This window comes from Pholcus phalangioides, unplaced genomic scaffold (assembly GCF_987345545.1).
Source record: "Pholcus phalangioides strain wild (caught in Gottingen) unplaced genomic scaffold, Ppha-v1.0 ptg000039l_1, whole genome shotgun sequence".
Classification (NCBI taxonomy): domain Eukaryota; kingdom Metazoa; phylum Arthropoda; class Arachnida; order Araneae; family Pholcidae; genus Pholcus; species Pholcus phalangioides.
The window spans coordinates 4397980-4416367 of NW_028301625.1; the positions used below are offsets into that span (position 1 = coordinate 4397980).

An 18388-nucleotide genomic window follows, 5' to 3' on the forward strand; every position below is an offset into this window, starting at 1 on the left:
ACAGAAATATAAACTCAAAGGCCACAACAGACAAGTTGCCCAATGAGATGGCTGAAAAAAGATGGCCATTAAAAATATGGGTGTCAAATATAACTAAAATACAGCAACCCAGTATAAAAGCTTTTTCTCGAAAATAATATATTTTAATTAATGTAGTATATATTTATACTGCCCATAAAAAAATTTATGGTTGCCTCATCTAAGTATGGATAGTTTCTTGATTTATCTCTATGTTTATTGTACTTTCTAAATGTGTCAATAGTGTTAGAATTCATGACCCCCGGAGGAAAGCTATTCCATTTATTGACAACTCTATTAGAGGAAAAACTCCCTGTTACACAACAACCTAGAGGTGTCCCTTACTAAACGATATTGGTCTCTCCTTGTCAAAGCAGTTGATTTACGGTGTAATAATAACTCGTCCATTTTATCCATCCTGTTGAAAATTGTAAACACTTTGGAAGAACACAGGTGTCTGAAATATGATCAATGTAAAAATATAAATAATATAAATAGATAGTGACAAAAAAAAGAATTCTGTGCTAGATAAAAATAAACTTCTGTGGACACAATTTAGGCCAATTTCATAAGAATCGCCAATATAATATAAATCTGAAACATATAATTAAAGTGGGCACATTTGCTAATGAATCACTCTGATCAATTTTCTATTTTGAAAAACCTTTTTATCTTCCAATAATATCTTCTGATTCACATAAATCAGTGCAGAGCAATTTCCAGCCAAAACGTTTCAACTTTCATCACGCAGGAAAAACCTGTCTCAGCATAAGTTTAAATGATTTTTTTTTGCTTCCCTAATGGTCCACAATTCCCTTTAAGTCCTTCTCTACAATCACCATCAAGGGACCTTACTGCTACATATTCCACACCCAAATATGGGAGCTATTACAGATTTTTTTTGATGAAGCCTAATGGTGTGCTTGTGTGTGCAGCAATGTGTGAGTGTGTTTTGCGTTAAGTAGATGATGCCATCTGCCCTCCAAATAATTAATGTGGCTTTGCAATTTAATGCATATTTGCGTTGTAAATGCACTGATTGTCATGACAACACTTTTTTTTTAACACATAGCCAAATCAAAGTCAGAAAGTCATATTTAGCCAAGCACCATTACACGGTCGTGGGTGTCAAATAAAGATTTTCTCAATGTTAAACCGTCATGACTGGCAAGTACCGATGATAATCATACTGCCACATAGCAGCTATATGGTAAACCTGTGGATATGTTAGCTAGAGTTTTCACAAATCATTTTTTTCCCCTTACGATCTCAGAAAATTTATGACAATATGAAGGAGCGAACGGATCCTATATGATTTTTCACAAAGATGAATGTATCTAGTGGGAACAAAATAAATTCATTCTGAAAAACACTCGCTTTGAATGCAGAGAGACAGTCGTAAAAATACCATAATTTCCAGTATATAACCCGCAAGGTGTACCGTTTTAGTACACTTCCAGTATAATTTTGTTTTCCCATGAAAATATTACAGATGACAGTAAAGAAAATACACAAATGCAATTTTTCCACTTGAACGGACATTTATTAACAATTTAGTTTGAAAGTTACAACAAACTATTAAATTCAACATGTGATTCTAATTTCAACAATCAATTCAACACTAATGTAATTACGGTTCAGAATTTAGTAATTCTATACAATATTGTTCATAAAATGAATGTCTCGCCAACTGTCGATAGCAAGGGAGTCAGGAAAATCGTCCTCTATCTTGCACTACTAAAGAGCCATGTTTAGTTCACGACATCTGGGAGTCTATATGTTAATACCACCTTCCTGTGCCTATTGACATGATCGATCTTGCTGACAAGATCTGAATGTCTCCATCTGGATGTTCGATGACACACACGACCATTCCAAGGATTTCTCACTACTCCGGTGTTGGATGACATGAGACACCACACTGAGGAAATTATCTGTATATCGCATCGAACATCCCAAACTAGCTGAGAACAGACAAGGGATTCATCATAAGGTGATTCATCATCATCTCAATATACCATCTCGTAGCGTAGATGGCAATCTCTCGCAAAGATAACATAATTTCACTACATCTTAATCGCAGATCTCATTGAATGTACTTCACTGTCAAGATGAACTTCCATCAGGAACCATGTGCACTATCATCATAATATTGTAGACTTGATCCTATACAGGGCCGATTGCCAATCGATTTATGATTGGTCGATCGTAAAGCATGAGATATGACTGCTAAAATACAAGCAAGTGAAAGAGCCCTGATCACAGCACACATGCAGTAATAAAAAGGAAATTTCCTGGTCATGCAGGACCATCGTAACCAACCAGCATCGAGAGATAGTGACATAAGGATTTGCATATTATATCGGAGCATTTTAAGAAAATTGTAACAGAAATCTGGCAACAGTTAAATACCAACGCATTGAAGACTTGATCAGATTTAACATTATGTGGTTAGGTCTATTGTAAAATGAACAGGATTAAAACTGTGGTGGTCTGCAGCCAATCACAGATGCATGTAATGTTACAAAGAGAGAAAACACTCTTAGAAATTGAAAAATTTAGTACATTGCCCCTCATTCAGGGCTGATATAAATTACTTGGTCAGTCAGACACATGTTCTGATGCCTGTGTAACGGTGAAGCCTGGGTGAATTTGCATCCCAGAACACTAAGACCTGCCTACTTCCTTAGTTGTGGTACTATCCTTATCAGTGGATTTTTACTATTTGTTCCCCAACTCTTACAGAGGGAAGCAAGGGGGGAAATGTGTGAAATTATCGGTTTGACATATTGAATTTTTTTGTCCTGTTTTCATACGTAAAAATATTTTTGTATTGGTCAGTGTGGGAAAAATGAACATATTTTCTTCAATAGCCTGTTACCAATACAGTACAGCACCTCCTTTGTTCTTTAAGTTGTGTAAAACTACTTTTTTAAGGTCAAAAGATAACATGATTATGGTAGGCTTGTGGGAAGAAAGAAATAAAAAGTATGTGAGTACTGTTGTTTTTCCCTCAGTACTTTTTCCTCAGCTCTTAAATATAACACATCCCATGGGAGGCGTGAACAAAATTTGTGTGCACCCTTTTCTAAAATTCTGGTTACTTGATGCACCATAGCACTTCAGCAGCATCTGTGAAAACTAAAAACAAACCACACACACACAGCAGGAGAAGGGGTAAAAAGGGTATTAACCCTTTAAGCGGTTTCTTAAATTTTCCTAATCCACATTATAACTCACATTGAAAATAAAAGCGTGTTAAGAACCCGAGATATTTCGGAGTGACCAAAATAAAGCAGATAAAGTTTGAGATATCTCAGGATCGCCACTGTAAGGGTTACTATCTTTTGACGGCTCGCCATCATCGCATGTTGACGCCTGTTCCCCTCTTTCCCTTCAACAGCAACTTGTCAAAGCTATTCTGTCGGACCATATACGTAGGTACACGTCATTAGACACTGGACTTCATTCATTTGTTCACACGTAAGGACTTTTCAAGGTCACCATTTTTGTGTTTTTCCTCATTCTCTGTGATTTCATTAGCATGTTTTTTTTTGTCTCTGATTAATCTCTTCAGTGTTATCTTTTTTTTCCTTGATTCGTGTTCATGTTAGTTCGTATCAGCTACCAGATTTTTGTTTTAAAAATTCTCTTGTTCCAGTGAAGAACTGCCATCTTGGATTTGTGATAAAAGTTTTTTGCCCACATGCTCATTTAGGAGAGTATTTGGTTTTGTTTTCAGCCATTTTTGTATTTTTCCCATTTTGAGGAGATTTATCAAAAATAATGAGGTACCATTGAATTTTTATCAGCAAGTAAATACACCGTAGATCAGTCCATAGCCACTGACTGACCAAAATCCACACCAAAAACACTTGCATAATAAAGAATTTTGTTATTCCAGCTTTTCAGTGCAATTACTCAAACCAGAAAACAATTCAATACTAAAGAAAATGCTATTTACTTTTTTCTTGATGAGATCTATCTATAGACATAAAAAATGTTTGCACGATTTGATTTTCTAAAATTGATTTTCTAAATTTTTTTTTATATTTCCTCTTCTGATCCTTTAGTCTAGAGATATCAACCATAAAATTTGTGAAAAAAGATTTCTTGCATGTTTTCTGGATTTGCTCATGTCCATAGAAACAACATTGAAATCAAAACAAAAAATTAAATTTTATTCTTCCTTAAAAATAGGTGATTTAAAAAAATTAAATTTATGGCATAAATGCTGAAATGAATGAAATTTTTGTTTTGTAAATTAAGTTTGGAATCTCGTGCATTCAGGAAAAAAAAAATCAAGTGTCTGCTTTCATGTAAGAAAAATATTTTTTTTCAAATTTATAAAACTAATGTTCCCAATTGGGAACATTGGCCATTAAAAGGTTAAACTTTTCGAGATATGAGGGGTGTGTTAGTCCAGGTAAACAAGATCCTCGCCTGAAGTACTAAGGGATGTTTAGAGGTGTGGCAAGTTTGATACCTGGTTCATCCTTGTCAGAAACTTTCCTGACGTGGGGTACACCAGAAATGGTGACATGACCACAGAAAAATATTACTACCACAGGGAGTCTTACATGTAGGGATTAGTGCACCAACCTCTCTATGAGTATAAAAATAAAAGGATGCCATTCGGAATTGACAATGAATTGTAGGTCCCGGTCTAATTAGCCCTCTTGCAGAAAAATTATCATGATAAATTACCATTAGCCTTTGTTACCCCAACTTTTCCGATATTCAACTGGTTTAGTCTGAAAGATGATGATTTAAAAGACATTCACGTCAAAAACATGTCAATGAAATATACTTCAATTAAAAAGTTAAAAATTACTTCAAAGTGATCAATGAAAGCAACTTGTTAGTTTTTGCTTAAAGAAAAATCTCTTAAACAAAAAAAAATTTAATCTTAATAATCTTAAGCAACCTGTAAAGCAGAGGCAGGTTCAGTGAGAGCCATGAACAGACCCTTATTTAGGCATAATCTGATACAGGCTCTTCAAGAGGGGTGGAGGTAAATCACAGAGGTTATAGTGAAAGGGGGGGATGTTCACCTCCACCCTCCCGTCTATGCCAATAACAGAATTTTTTCCCTCCCCCTTCTGTGTATCCATCTATGTATTTATTCTTATAGCATACCTGAATGAATGGATACAAAGTTGAAGATGTATGAAACATTTCACAGAAAGAAAAGCTTTAGTTCTCAATTTCAGTTAATGTTTTTGTTAATTGTTCTTTTTGAATTTCTTGAATGCATCAAGTTTTTGTTTAAAATTGATTATTTTGATTTCAACCATTTTGATTTAATTTATTATATTTTGATTTAATTTATTATATTTTGATTTAATTTATTATATTTTGATTTAATTTATTATATTTTGATTTAATTTATTATATTTTGATTTAATTTATTATATTTTGATTTATATTTTCATCAAATTTATGTTTATATTTGTTTTTGTTTTTATATTTTTTTTGAGTTGTTATTTTAAATTTTAGGAAATTCTGCTTGGACGGCAAAGTCATCAGATTTCAGCCAATTTGTGACTATTGACTTGGGGCAAAAACTGAACATTACTGCTATTGCTACTCAAGGGCGCCCGTTCACACAAGAGTTTGTGCGTGAATATCGCATAGAATATGCAAGCAGAATGTTTGATTACTCAGAATATGGAGATAAAGAAGGGCATACAATGGTAAAAACTAGAATAAACATAGATTGGGGGATGGCTTTTCTAGCAGAGCAGTATATAAGATATAGTTGAAAAGTCCTCTATGAAAAAGTGCTGAGGAATTTGTGTTGTTGGCTGTCTCTGTTTGTGTGCTGTTGACAAATATTAATCGTCATTAACATGTTCTAAATGTCATTTCTATAAAACACTAATTATCATTATTCTATTTATTTTATATATATTTTGTATTTCCCTTTTTAGTTTCCTAAATTTTAGACATTAAGGGGAAAAAAATTATTTTGAATCTTAATTCTATAGCAAAGTATATAGAATTAATATCAATCTAAATTTTTGGACTTGTACTACCTAAGAATTCAGTGTTTTCCAAAGAATTTGTTTCAGAGCCAGGTAATAAGAAGAAAAACAACAGAATGAGAGCTTGTGAACTCATGGTGAAAATGCATACACATTGTAATTCATTAATTCAGCATTGAAATCTCAGCTGGGAGGTTAACTAAAAGTGCTAAGTGTACCACTCATTAACCCCTTTACATACAGGCTTTTGGCAATGAATTTGGACTGTGCAGTTGAAATAGAAATAAACCTCAAAAAAAGTATTATTGTTGGAAATGAAAGGAAAAACTTTAAGGGACAGGTTTTTTATTCTCTCTCTCCTAGCCACCCTTTCCCTATATATGTAATACTATTTTTTTTATTCATAAAACTAGGAAGAGAAAAGAAAAAAAGTTATTGGTGAGATAAAGGAAAGGAGAAAAATGAACCAAACAAAATTTTTGTTCACAGGGTTACCTACAGGGTTCATTACAGGGTTATGGGGACTCTAGAGAAAAAAGAGGGAGCGAGAATCTTAGGGGGGGGGGGGGTTGAAATTGCTCTAGTGTGCAAGATTGATAACACAGCCCAGGTCGATAACCCATTTGTCTACTGTACATAATCCTGCTATGACCTGAAAGCTCTACTTATGTATTACAAAAGCTATAGATATGCTTGGATGACATCTGAAATTTTTGAGATATACATATTTGAGAAAGCAAGATTGAAATTTTCCAAGTGAGAAGAGGAAATTTTTCTCTCTCACTTTGGGCAATTTTACTGTTCATTCATAAATAACATCTTTTGCCAATCAAAATATGTTTCTTCTCCATAGTATTCAGGATTATTCTTGTTTCTAATGAAATTTTTCACATTTTTGAGTGAAAGGGGGGGGGGGAACAAAAGATGTTGACTGATCTTGATGAAATTTTACACTGTTCTTTATTGGCAAAACAGGTCACCTTTTCAGATTGTAATCACTACAATTATTGTAACCATGTAATTGTATAGTGTAAATATACCTTGTATTGTATTACCTATATAACCTTATATTGTAAAGCTAACTTCTTAACTGAACATGTTTCTCATCCCTCAACCTATCAGATCAACTAGCAGTAGGCCATCTTTTTTTCATATTTTGATAAGGGGCCATTCAAGTATTACTTAAGCAGATTTTTAGCCATTTTTGACCCCCCCCCCCTTGTCAGCAAAATTTCGTCAGCAGCTTAAAATATTTCATATCTTCAAAAAGGGTGGTTGATGACGTAAGCAACCTTCAAACCCCCCTCCCCCCTTGTCATCAAAAGTCAGCAAATCCGAAACCCCCCCCCCCGATGCTGACGTAATACTTGAATGACCCCTAAGGGGGAAAATAAATAAGAGTTGAAATCAATCTCTTTTCCCTTTTCATCGTTTAATTAAAAGTAGTGACCGAATAAATGTACAGTATATATAATATAAAAAGACAGCATATTTATTTTTTCTTCAGAGATTATTGTTCTTGGAATTAGGGTGGAAAAGCAATTGCACACGCACAAAATTGGAAAAAACTGTTCTTGAAAAGATATGCCATTTTTAATGTTGATCAGTTAAAATAGTAACTGATTAAAAGGTTAAAATTTTGTCAGCCAAATGATTGTTGTGTTGATGTTCCTCTTAAGCTTTGTCCAGACTGTAAAGCGTAGTGGCACAGCTTTTTGCCATACATGATTCAAGAGGTATGATGTGACTTTTTTATTTATCAACATCTGGTATATTCTTATGATTCGCCGACTTATTTCACTCTTTGTAACTTGTCATCCCATCCACATTGCACAGAAGCTTGGCAAATTATTTGAGTACATGTGTAGCGTGATCCCAGTTTTATATAGCTCACATGATTGGAAGAGCACAATACGTTAAGACATAAACTTGTATAATGATGTTTGTGAATGTGTGTAAATCTGCTGGTATGAGAAGTAGAAATGTCATTTTGGCTTTTAATTATGAAATGTCTGACATTGGTAGCATTCTCTAACACGCAGCATTACACATATGTGAATTTAGCTTGGCTGGCGAACTTATTTCAAATTTAAGGTTTCTTGGTGCATATTGTTAATTTGTTACCAAATTGATGTAAAACTTTGCTGTATTGAGAAATTGAATTTTCTGGATGTTATATTTGGAAAGAAAAGTGATTTGTCTCTTCCGGGAAATGGAGACAAATCACTTTTCTTTCCAAATTTTTGTTTTGGCATAACATCCAGAAAATTTAATTTCTCAGTATATTTTGGGCCAAAAAAATACCATTTCTTTATTACTATATTATCCAGAATAATCAATGATTTCTGTTAGCTATAGCTTTCATTATGTTATATTTTTAGGAACGAGTTCATGGACTGCAGGCAGTAGTGACTTACTACAGTTTGTAGCTGTGAATTTACGTATTAGAAAATCAGTTCAAGCAATTGTTACACAAGGCCGCGCATATTCTAAAGAATTTGTTTCTGAATACATTGTTCAATTCAGCAATGATGGAGATTCTTGGCGTACATACATTACATCCAGTGGTAGTCCTCAGGTTTGATTCTGAGTCTTCGGCTATCTTTTTTTCTACTATTTTATTTTTTTATTCCCAATTTTCAAAACATATTTCAGTTTCCTTGGTTTTCACTTAGTTCCATCCAAACTTCATTTTGTTTTATTTATTTATTTTTTTCATTTTCGATTTCTTTATGAATAATTTTTGTGTTTTGATATAGTTCTAAATTATTTTTTCCCTTTCTTTAATGGTTTATGTTTTTCATTGTATATTCCAGTTATGCTCTGATTGTTATTTTGTACTTATTGCTATCAATATGATGAACTTTTATCTTAGTTTGATCTTAGCAAATTGTATTTTGTAGATAGCCAACAACACAGGTAGGTCTTCAAAAGTAAAATTAAAAAATTTCACACACTGCCTAAGTTGAAAATGCCACATGATAAAAGAATGCATTGAATGAGAAGAAATGTGAAACACAGAAAATGTTTTGAAAATGTGATTTTTATTTTGAAGTCTTGCATGAATGAAATCTGCAATTTCCATTGACTGAATATACAGGATTATCAGTAAATAAGGGAATAGCAATGCGTTATGTATCCAGCTACCCTTCATGGCACTGTGTGCTCAAATTTTTCAATGTGAATCCCATAACTGCAGAAGCTGGAATTTTTTTACCTCCCCGAACCTTATCATGTTTCCATTTTATGTATAGAACTGTCCTTCATATTAAGGAATGTTTTCATAAAAAGTATCTGCTTCTCTGTAGTAAGTTAGATGGTTTTTCTTGAATATCTCAGAATTTGAAATTTTGCACTTATATGTATAGGGTTTCTGAAATAAGCGCTTCAGTTGTATTTAGCTGGTATATGATATTTCTACCTGAAAAAAAATATGTAAATAAAAACCCCTGAGGCTGGAAAGGTATGCAAGTTAATTTTCCAAAGACTGTTTGTGAGATTTGTGGGCTGACAAGCAAAAACCCAGTGGGTTTTTGTACTTCAGGATAATAATCTATTCCAATCCAGGTGGGCCTAGTTTGCCAATCCTGGCATAAAGACATTACATAAAAATCAAGGATCTATATTAACTTAAGCAGCCATTTTTCAATATTAAAGACATGAAGTCTGTGCATCCACTTAAATAATATTGTTCCAAAAATAAAACTTTTTGAATGCATCTACACTGCTCAAAACAATTAGGGGAGCACATGGTTTTAACAAAATTACGCAAAGATGTATACCGATAAGTAACATAAAATGAATCATCCATAATTTAAAGCCTAGCAGGAAACAGAAGAAGAAAACTTCATATGCAAATCGAAGTTCATGACGTCAAAAACCAGAAAAAGGAGATAAGGGCAGAAATCGGGATGTTGCAGAAATGTCTGTTTTACTGCTGTAACTGTGAAATTCGATTGCGCAGTATTTTTTTTTTGAGACAAGGTGACTTGAGGATGTCTCAACAACGTGATTTACCGGAATCCATGGCATGGCGTGTTATAGGCAGACTGGAATCCAGGCAAACACAACGTAGTGTCGCGGACGCTGTTGGAGTTGCCAGAAGTGTTGTTGCAAGGCTGTGGAATCGATTCCAAGAAACAGGAAATGTTAGACGTCGACCAGGGCAAGGTCGGCCATGCGCCACTACAGCAACTGATGACCGGTATATACGGCTAACAGCCCGTCGAAACAGAACAGAGAATGCTACGCAGCTGCAAAGACGGTTGCACTTGGCAACACGACGAAGGGTGTCCAGCCAAACAGTACGTAATCGGCTTCATGAGGGAGAGCTCTATGCACGTAGGCCAATGGTCTGCATTCCGTTGACCCCACGCCACCGTGCGGCTTGAAGAAGATGGGCTGCTGAACATCGAGATTGGGAGCAACATGATTGGAGCCAAGTGCTGTTTACAGACGAGTCCCGATTCAGTCTGGAGTGTGACACCCGACGTGTTCTGGTATGGAGGGACAGGGGCACTCGAAATAACCCCGCATTCGTTCGTGAAAGGTCACAATACAGACGAGCTGGTTGGATGGTATGGGGTGGAATCAGCATAGGCGGACGTACGGACCTGCATATCATTCGGAATGGCACTTTGACGGCCCGAAGGTATGCAGACGAGATACTGCGACCTCATGTCATCCCTTACGCTGGAGCCATTGGAGATTCCTTTGTTTTCCAGGATGATAATGCCCGACCACATAGAGCTCGTCTGGTGGAGAAAATGCTTGAAGCTGAAACAATACAACGTATGGAATGACCGGCGTGCTCTCCTGACCTGAATCCAATCAAGCATGTTTGGGACATGCTCGGATGACGCATTGCTGCGCGACCAAGGCCGCCTGTTACTGTCCGAGACTTGCAGATTGCACTTCTTGAGGAGTGGAACAATATTCCCCAAAGTCTGATCGATAACTTCATCGCATCCATGGCAAACAGGTGTGCAGCAGTCTTAGCTGTTCGAGGAGACCACACGCCCTATTAAAATTCATGCATCATGTCTAAACAGTACTTTTTTTTATCGTTTACATGTAACCAAATTGTTGCCCTAAATCATCTTTTCATGTTTTTTCCATATTTTCAAAGAATTAAAGCTTAATTCCAATTTTTTTTACGTCTTTTTTCTGTATTGCGCATTGATACGCGTGTACTATCCATTGTATGCCAATACGTGGCTGTCTCGCACGGTTTTCTTCACTTTTTTGCTTGCTCCCCTACTTGTTTTGAGCAGTGTATTTCATGATTGTTTGATTCCTTTCAAAATTAAACTGCTTCTAATATCTCTATTGCAACTTGTGTGCCAAATCATATCAAGAATATTTTAGAAAATTAGCTACCCGAGATTTATTATTTCACAATCAAGCAAAAACCTAGTGCTTAAGGTTTATTCCCACACAACAGTTATGGTCCGCATCTGTTGTGAGAGATTCATCTTCTCTCTGAAACACATTAAAATCGGATTTCCAACTGTGCCTGAAAAGTGTGAATGAAAAGACTAGTGGAAGCAAGAATATTTTTTTGAACAGAGACAAGATGGATTTCTGCAGAGATGAGCAACATGACTGATGTGTGTGAGTGAATAGACCTTTACTTTTAAATAGGCATTTTATGCTGCTTGTGTGTGTGGCACAATCTAATTGCTATGCCTTTATTTTGCATATTGTAATTTAGTTCAATATCATTTTCTAAACATTTTCCCATAGCAAATTTTCTATGCTAAATGACTTCATTATATGATCTTATTATATGACTTCATTATATGAAGTCAGGTATTGTTTAAATTAAAACTAAAACTAAAATTGCTGGGTGATAAAAGTGATAAAGGGTGTATTTACAACTTGCCTATTATAGATATTTAACATCAGTCTGTGCCCAATGTTTTTAAATCTGTTTGTCGTACTTTACTTTAATATCAATTTTTGAATTTATGTAGCTGTTTAAAGGAAATGTTGATGGTGATGGGGTGAAAAAGAACTATTTTGACACTCCAATAATTGCCCAATGGATTCGTATCAATCCAACTAGATGGCGAAACCGAATATCATTGAGATTGGAATTGTATGGCTGCGAGTATGGTAAGATTAATTACTCTTTTAAAATGTGTTTTCAGATTAGAAATATATTTTGAAAAATTGAGAAAAAAAACAACTTAATTATGAATCACATTCAGTTACTTGCATTAGATTTATTTTTAAGAATCACTAAATGTGTACTAATACGATAATTCACTTCTATAATTTTTTTTACAGTTAGTGAGTCTGTTAACTTTGATGGAAAAAGTTATTTTACAAGGGATCTCTCATATGCTATACCATCAGATACAGAAAAAATTAGGTTTCGATTTAGAACTAATCATGCCGATGGAGTTATTCTTTATAGTCGCAGTACCCAAGGAGATTTTGTTGCATTGCAAGTTGTTCGTAATCAATTACTCTTGAACATTGATCCAGGTAACTTCACGTAATTTTTAAATGCTTTAATTATTAATTTTAATTTGAGTGCCTAATACTTATGTGGCACCTGCATTAGTTTTTGTCTAAAAAAAACAGATCTTCAAGAAATTATTATGAAGATTATAATATATTAAAACAGCTACACGTAGCAGGTCACAAGGTTCTCAAGTAGCAGGTCACTATGGCGATTAAAGAATCTGCATTATAAAATATATGTGATGACTAAATTGAACTCTGAAGGCAATAACATAGGAAAGGTCACCAAGGTTTAGAAAAACCTGAAAAAAATTATTTTTGGCTCCTGGGAATTTGGCTTTTGTTTAATTTCTTTTTTTGATTTGTCAAGCCCTGCATTAAAATATCAATTATCTTTTTTTTTCTTTACAAATACAGAGAATTGGTTCTGAACATTACCAACATTTATAATTAATTATGATGAAATAAAATTCAAAAATAAATGAAATTTTATTTAATTGAACATGGGCGCGGTAGCCTGGTCGATAAGATACTCGCCTAAAGTACCAAAGGATGTTTAGAGGTTCCGCGAGTTCGATACCCGGTTCGTCCTTGTCAGAAAACTTTCCTACAACAAAAAAATGCCGACTTGACCGCAGCAAAAAAATTGCTACTGCAGGGAGTCCCCCATCGAGGGGTTAGAGCACCAACCTCTCGATGAGTATTAAAAACAAGCCTGCCGTTCGGAATCGGCAATAAATTGTAGGTCCCGGTCTAATTATCCTTCGTGTGCAGAAAATGACCATGGTGCGACAAAAATGATCAAATGATTAATTGAACATATTTTAATACAAACTGCTGGCAGGCATATATACTAATGTTTTTCATTGAAATGCTCTTTTCTCAAAACAGAGTTTTTTTTGTCAGATAAGGAACATTTTTTTGAATATCACTTTTTCAAATGTCTTGAAACTTTGTCTCTCTCAACACAAAGGTGTTACATACTTTAACAAGAGGATTTCTCATTAAAATGATTTAAAGAAATTGTGCTGCGGAGAAGTACTATAATTTATAATTACTTGGGGGAGTACAAGTACTTCTTGTGCTACTTCCTGTATATGCCTTTGGTTAAAAAATGAAGTTTGTGTAGATATATATAGTTTTTTTTTACCCAGGTGGTGAGGGCATTGTTACGAGCATGTCTGTAGGAAGTCTTTTGGATGATAATATGTGGCATGATGTAATAATACACCATGAAGGAAAGGGTATCACTTTTACTGTAGACAGAGTGGTCGTTTCACAGAAAATTCGTGGAGATTTCACCAAGCTTAATTGGGGAAAAGTGAGTATTCAAAATAAAATCAACTACTATTAACAATGTTGCAGCTGAAAAAGTCTTAGCAAACTTGAAAATCATGCTTAAAATAGTTTCTCTATTAATTTTTTTCACAGGTTTTCATTGGGGGTTTACCTTATCTTAACCAAGAAGGTGTGGTTGTTAGTGCAAATTTCACTGGATGTATTGAGAATCTGTTTATAAATCATACAAATTTGATAGCAGAATTGAAATCAGATAATTCTGGTCATAGACAATTTGGTGACTTGATGTTTGTTTGTCCGGTATGTTTATCATTTTTTTAAAAAATTTTTTATCAGAATAAAACTTTGTTTTTGTATCTGTATATTATCATCCTATGCATGTTAAATTTTTGCCTTTTTCCTGTGTAGAAATTTGTTTCAAAGTGATAGATCTAAAACCATGGTGTGTTCTAGTTTTACTGTTACTTTAATTTTCTTATGTTTACAGTATGAGCAAGTGACTCCTGTTACATTCATGACATCAGATTCCCACCTTAAACTGCCTGGTTATAAACAGCAAGTTATGAACTGTAGCTTTGATTTTAGAACATTCAATGAAGAGGGACTCTTGTTATACAACAGATTTTCTCAAGAAGGTTTTGTGAAGGTCAGCCCATTTCAGATGTAACTTTTTATTTTCACTATTCATTTTTTTATCCAGAAAATTTAAATATTGCATATATTGTACACAGTTTTGTATATTGTACATATATTGTACACAGTGCTTTAATGTGACTGCTGCCTTGTATAAAGGGAAACTGTGCTGTTTTTCTTCATATAGCAGTTTATATAATATGAGGTTTGTTCAAAAAGTATCTGAAATTTTTTTGGGTACCAATAAAGGAGTGGTACAATCAATTCAAAGATGACCACCTTGATGAAGAGCGAAACACGGTCTGGTAGGCTTTCAGCATCCATGAATGAGATCGTTATTGACCTAATGAGGACTCTGGTGATGCAGGATCATTGAATCTCCATCAGAGAACTTGTAGACGAAGTGAGCATTAGCATTGGATCCATTCATTCTATTTTGACTGACTATTTGGTCTTCAGGAGATGCAATGTCAAGGTCATGCTGACCATTTTCTATGCTATGACTCCAGTGGCGTGGTTCATCATGAGTACACGCTGTATGGCACAACCATCATCAAGATAACTCCCAAGAGGTTCTAAGTCACAATTGGCAGCTCCATCGCGATTAATGTTGTTGCATTGCTCAAGTTTTTCCTGCCATTTTGTCAAACAAAAATGTGATGACACTTACTTACACTGACTCACTAATCGGCAGTCTGGTAGCATCTGCAGGCAGGAAAAAATTCCAGCATGTGCATTAGGATTGCCTACATATGTGCACCAAACCACGCTTCCCTAGCTTCATTGGTTTTTGCACAAAAAATTATGATTGGATAGTTTTGAACAAATATTATTTATATTTTTATATTTTACATGTTATAAAATATTTTATTTTTACTTTTATATTTTATAAAATATATGATTTTAGTTTTTATCTTCAAACTGGCTGCAGTAATACATGTTTAAAAAATGCTTTCCACATATGCAAAGCTATGTATTTGAGGGTTAACCCAGTTTATAATAATTTATATAAGTTTTTTTAGTCATGAACATATTGTTTTTCAAGGTGTTTTTGGAGAAAGGAAAAATCAAAATTGAGCTGCAGGGAGAAAATACACCTAAAGTTGTAACTGAGGCATTTTCAAGTAAGCCTGTATTTTTCAACTTTTTTAATTGCTGCATACGTGAGCTTTAACCTCCATTGTGCACTTAAATGCTGATTGCAAAAAAGTAGAAAAAAATATGTGTGCTGTGAAATGCCACATACATTGAGAAATTTTAATAGTGCACTAGTTTTTCTAATTTATTATTTCATTGATAATGTTATTTTGAGATATATTTGATTCATCTTATTATGTATGAATATGATTCAGTATATGTTGAATATGATTCAGTATATGTTGAATTTAGGATTTCTTAGTGATGGACAATGGCATCGAACAATGCTTATACTTCAGAAAAATAGAATAGAGCTTCATGTGGATGGGAAACCAAGTATAACAGTACGCCAGTTTTCAATGCTCACAGGCGATGAATATTTTATTGGGGGTAATATTCTTTTTTTGTGTGAATTTTGTTTTGTATTCAATCAAATTTTTCAAACAGTTATTATAGTCCTTGATAAAATTCTGAAAGCTAGAATTTTTTTTTTTTTGGAAATCACTCATCTTTTTAATTTATCAAACTATTTTAATGTTTTTGAAATATTACTTCAATTTCTATGTGTAGATTAACAGTAAGGTGTGAAATATTGACATTATAAGCCTATAAAATATTAGATTCCTGGAAAGACTGGCTATATTTTTGGAGATGATGACTACAAGGAAGAAAATTCATCTCTGCCTCCAGAAGAACTCTAACTCTGGTCTATCGTTTGCCGAACTAGTGCTCTACCAATAATCTATTTCCATAGCTTAGAGTGCTCTACCTCTAAACTATGGAGACATATAGAATATTTCTCCCTTAGAACGTATGTATATGTTGAAAGGCTCCATACATGGATGGCAGCAGCAATCTACTAATAGCTTGTGAATGACATAGGCCACCAGATGGTGGCATGTATGTAGAAATGTTCTCTTCAATTGTTAATGCAAGATTCCTCGAAAGACTTGTTCAGCATAGACCTTTCAGCATATATATATATACACTGCTGGCCACCCAAATTGCAACACCAAGAAAGACAAGAGATATCGTAACAATATTTATTTTGTAGATAACATGTTGACCAAGCATCAAATGATTAAATTTTGTAGACTTCTGTGAAGTGTGGTTCCTGCCAAAATCAGTAGCCAGAGTAGCCGCCATTGTTGGAGATCACCGCTGCCACACGCCTCGGCATTGATTCAAAGAGACTTTGGATGTGTTCTTGGGGTACAGCAGACCAAGCAGCTTCCACGCGTTGCCAAAGTTGATCTGGTGTGGCAGCTGGGGATGTAATCTGGGTCAATCGTTGAGCAACCGTGGACCACATGTTTTCTATCGGCGAAAGATCCGGAGAGCGAGCTGGCCAGGGAAGCAATTCAATCTGGAGATTGACGAAGAACCTTTGGACAATGCGTGCCACGTGTGGTCGCGCATTATCCTGTTGAAATATGGCTGTGGGCAAGCCCTGAAGGTAAGGAAGGACAACTGGCTCCAACACCTCGGAGATGTAGCGCTGGCTTTTTAAAGTACCGGCAATGCGTACTAGAGGAGTGCGAGAGTGATATCCAATACCGCCCCATACCATAATACCCGGTGCAGGACCAGTGTGGCGGTGCATAATGCAGCTGTTCAGCATCCTCTCTCCACGGTGTCTCCAGACTCGAATCCGACCATCGTGGTGTTCCAGACAGAAGTGTGACTCGTCAGTAAAGACAATTTCATTCCATTGTGCCGCCCACATCCTTCTTTCATCGCACCATTGGCGGCGGAGACGTCTGTGGTTCTGCGTCAAGGGTAGACGAAGCAATGGACGTCTTGCGGACAGACCACTCTGCTGTAAACGGCGTCGAATGGTACGCGCAGACACTGGATGATGCGGTACAGACTGAATGTGCTGTGCTATGGTTCGTGATGTGGCTGAGCGATCCGTCACTGCCATACGCACAATACGCCTGTCATCACGTGAAGTGGTGCACTGAGGTGGATGCGATCGAACACGTCGGTCCGTCATACCCTCCTGCATCCAACGATCACATATCCGCATTACAGTTGTTTGGTTTCGTCCAACACGACTACCGATTTCCCTGAAAGATAATCCACAATCTCGGTAGGCCACTATCCTTCCTCTGTCGAACTCGGATACTTGATCAAAAGATGATCGCTGTTTTCTACGAGCTATAATTGATCGTTTTTTTGAAAAAACCACAAGAAAAACACAATTGCCGTACTTTAAATCGTCGAAATCTCCAAGCTTTAAATAGCGCTTTGAAGTGGCGCCACAGGCGCGCGTGATGTGCGTCTGCGCTGAAATTCTAATCATTTGCATATCTCACCTCCGCTAATGCATGTTGTAAATTTCATATTATTTGCATGCTTCCTTCAGGGTGTTGCATTTACGGTGGCCAGCAGTGTATATGCTCCAAGGGAGAAATATTCTGTTTCCGTAGCTTAGTTGGTAGAGCACTTGTCCGGCAAATGAGAGACCGGGATTCAAGTCCCTGTGGGGGACAGAGATGAATTTTATTCCTTGTAGTCATCTCAAAAAATATTACCATTCTTTTGAGGAATCTTGTATTAACAATTGGAGAGGACATTTTTCTACACACTATAAAATATTGCCTGTATAGAATGCCTGATGCAGACTTGCAAACTCTATGGATTGTCCATAGTTTCTATAGATGGCCACTCAACTGCAGGAGATACTCTCAATACTTTGGAAATAATTTTTTTTTTCATATATATTTTTTCCCAAAAAAATCTGGTCTTTTGAATTTCTTGTAGCATTTTATTGATTAATTACAATTTTTTGAAATTGCATTGGTTTTAAGTGACTGGCTATGACATAACATAATGACAAA

At 35.4% G+C, this 18388-nt stretch overlaps 1 protein-coding gene across 2 annotated transcripts in view; it reads left to right on the forward strand.

The window, feature by feature from the left end:
* Positions 1–18388, forward strand: part of Nrx-IV (neurexin-4) — a 50529-nt gene that overhangs the window by 6395 nt on the left and 25746 nt on the right. Inside the window, exons 3-10 of one of the 2 annotated variants that reach the window (XM_089253935.1) lie at positions 5518–5714; positions 11981–12122; positions 12297–12497; positions 13631–13797; positions 13908–14075; positions 14263–14421; positions 15454–15532; positions 15798–15935. In XM_089253935.1, coding sequence (XP_089110061.1) covers positions 5518–5714; positions 11981–12122; positions 12297–12497; positions 13631–13797; positions 13908–14075; positions 14263–14421; positions 15454–15532; positions 15798–15935 — 1251 coding nt within the window. Of the gene's footprint in view, positions 1–5517; positions 5715–8386; positions 8584–11980; positions 12123–12296; positions 12498–13630; positions 13798–13907; positions 14076–14262; positions 14422–15453; positions 15533–15797; positions 15936–18388 lie in introns of both variants that reach the window. The other variant, XM_089253936.1, reaches the window with a different exon arrangement.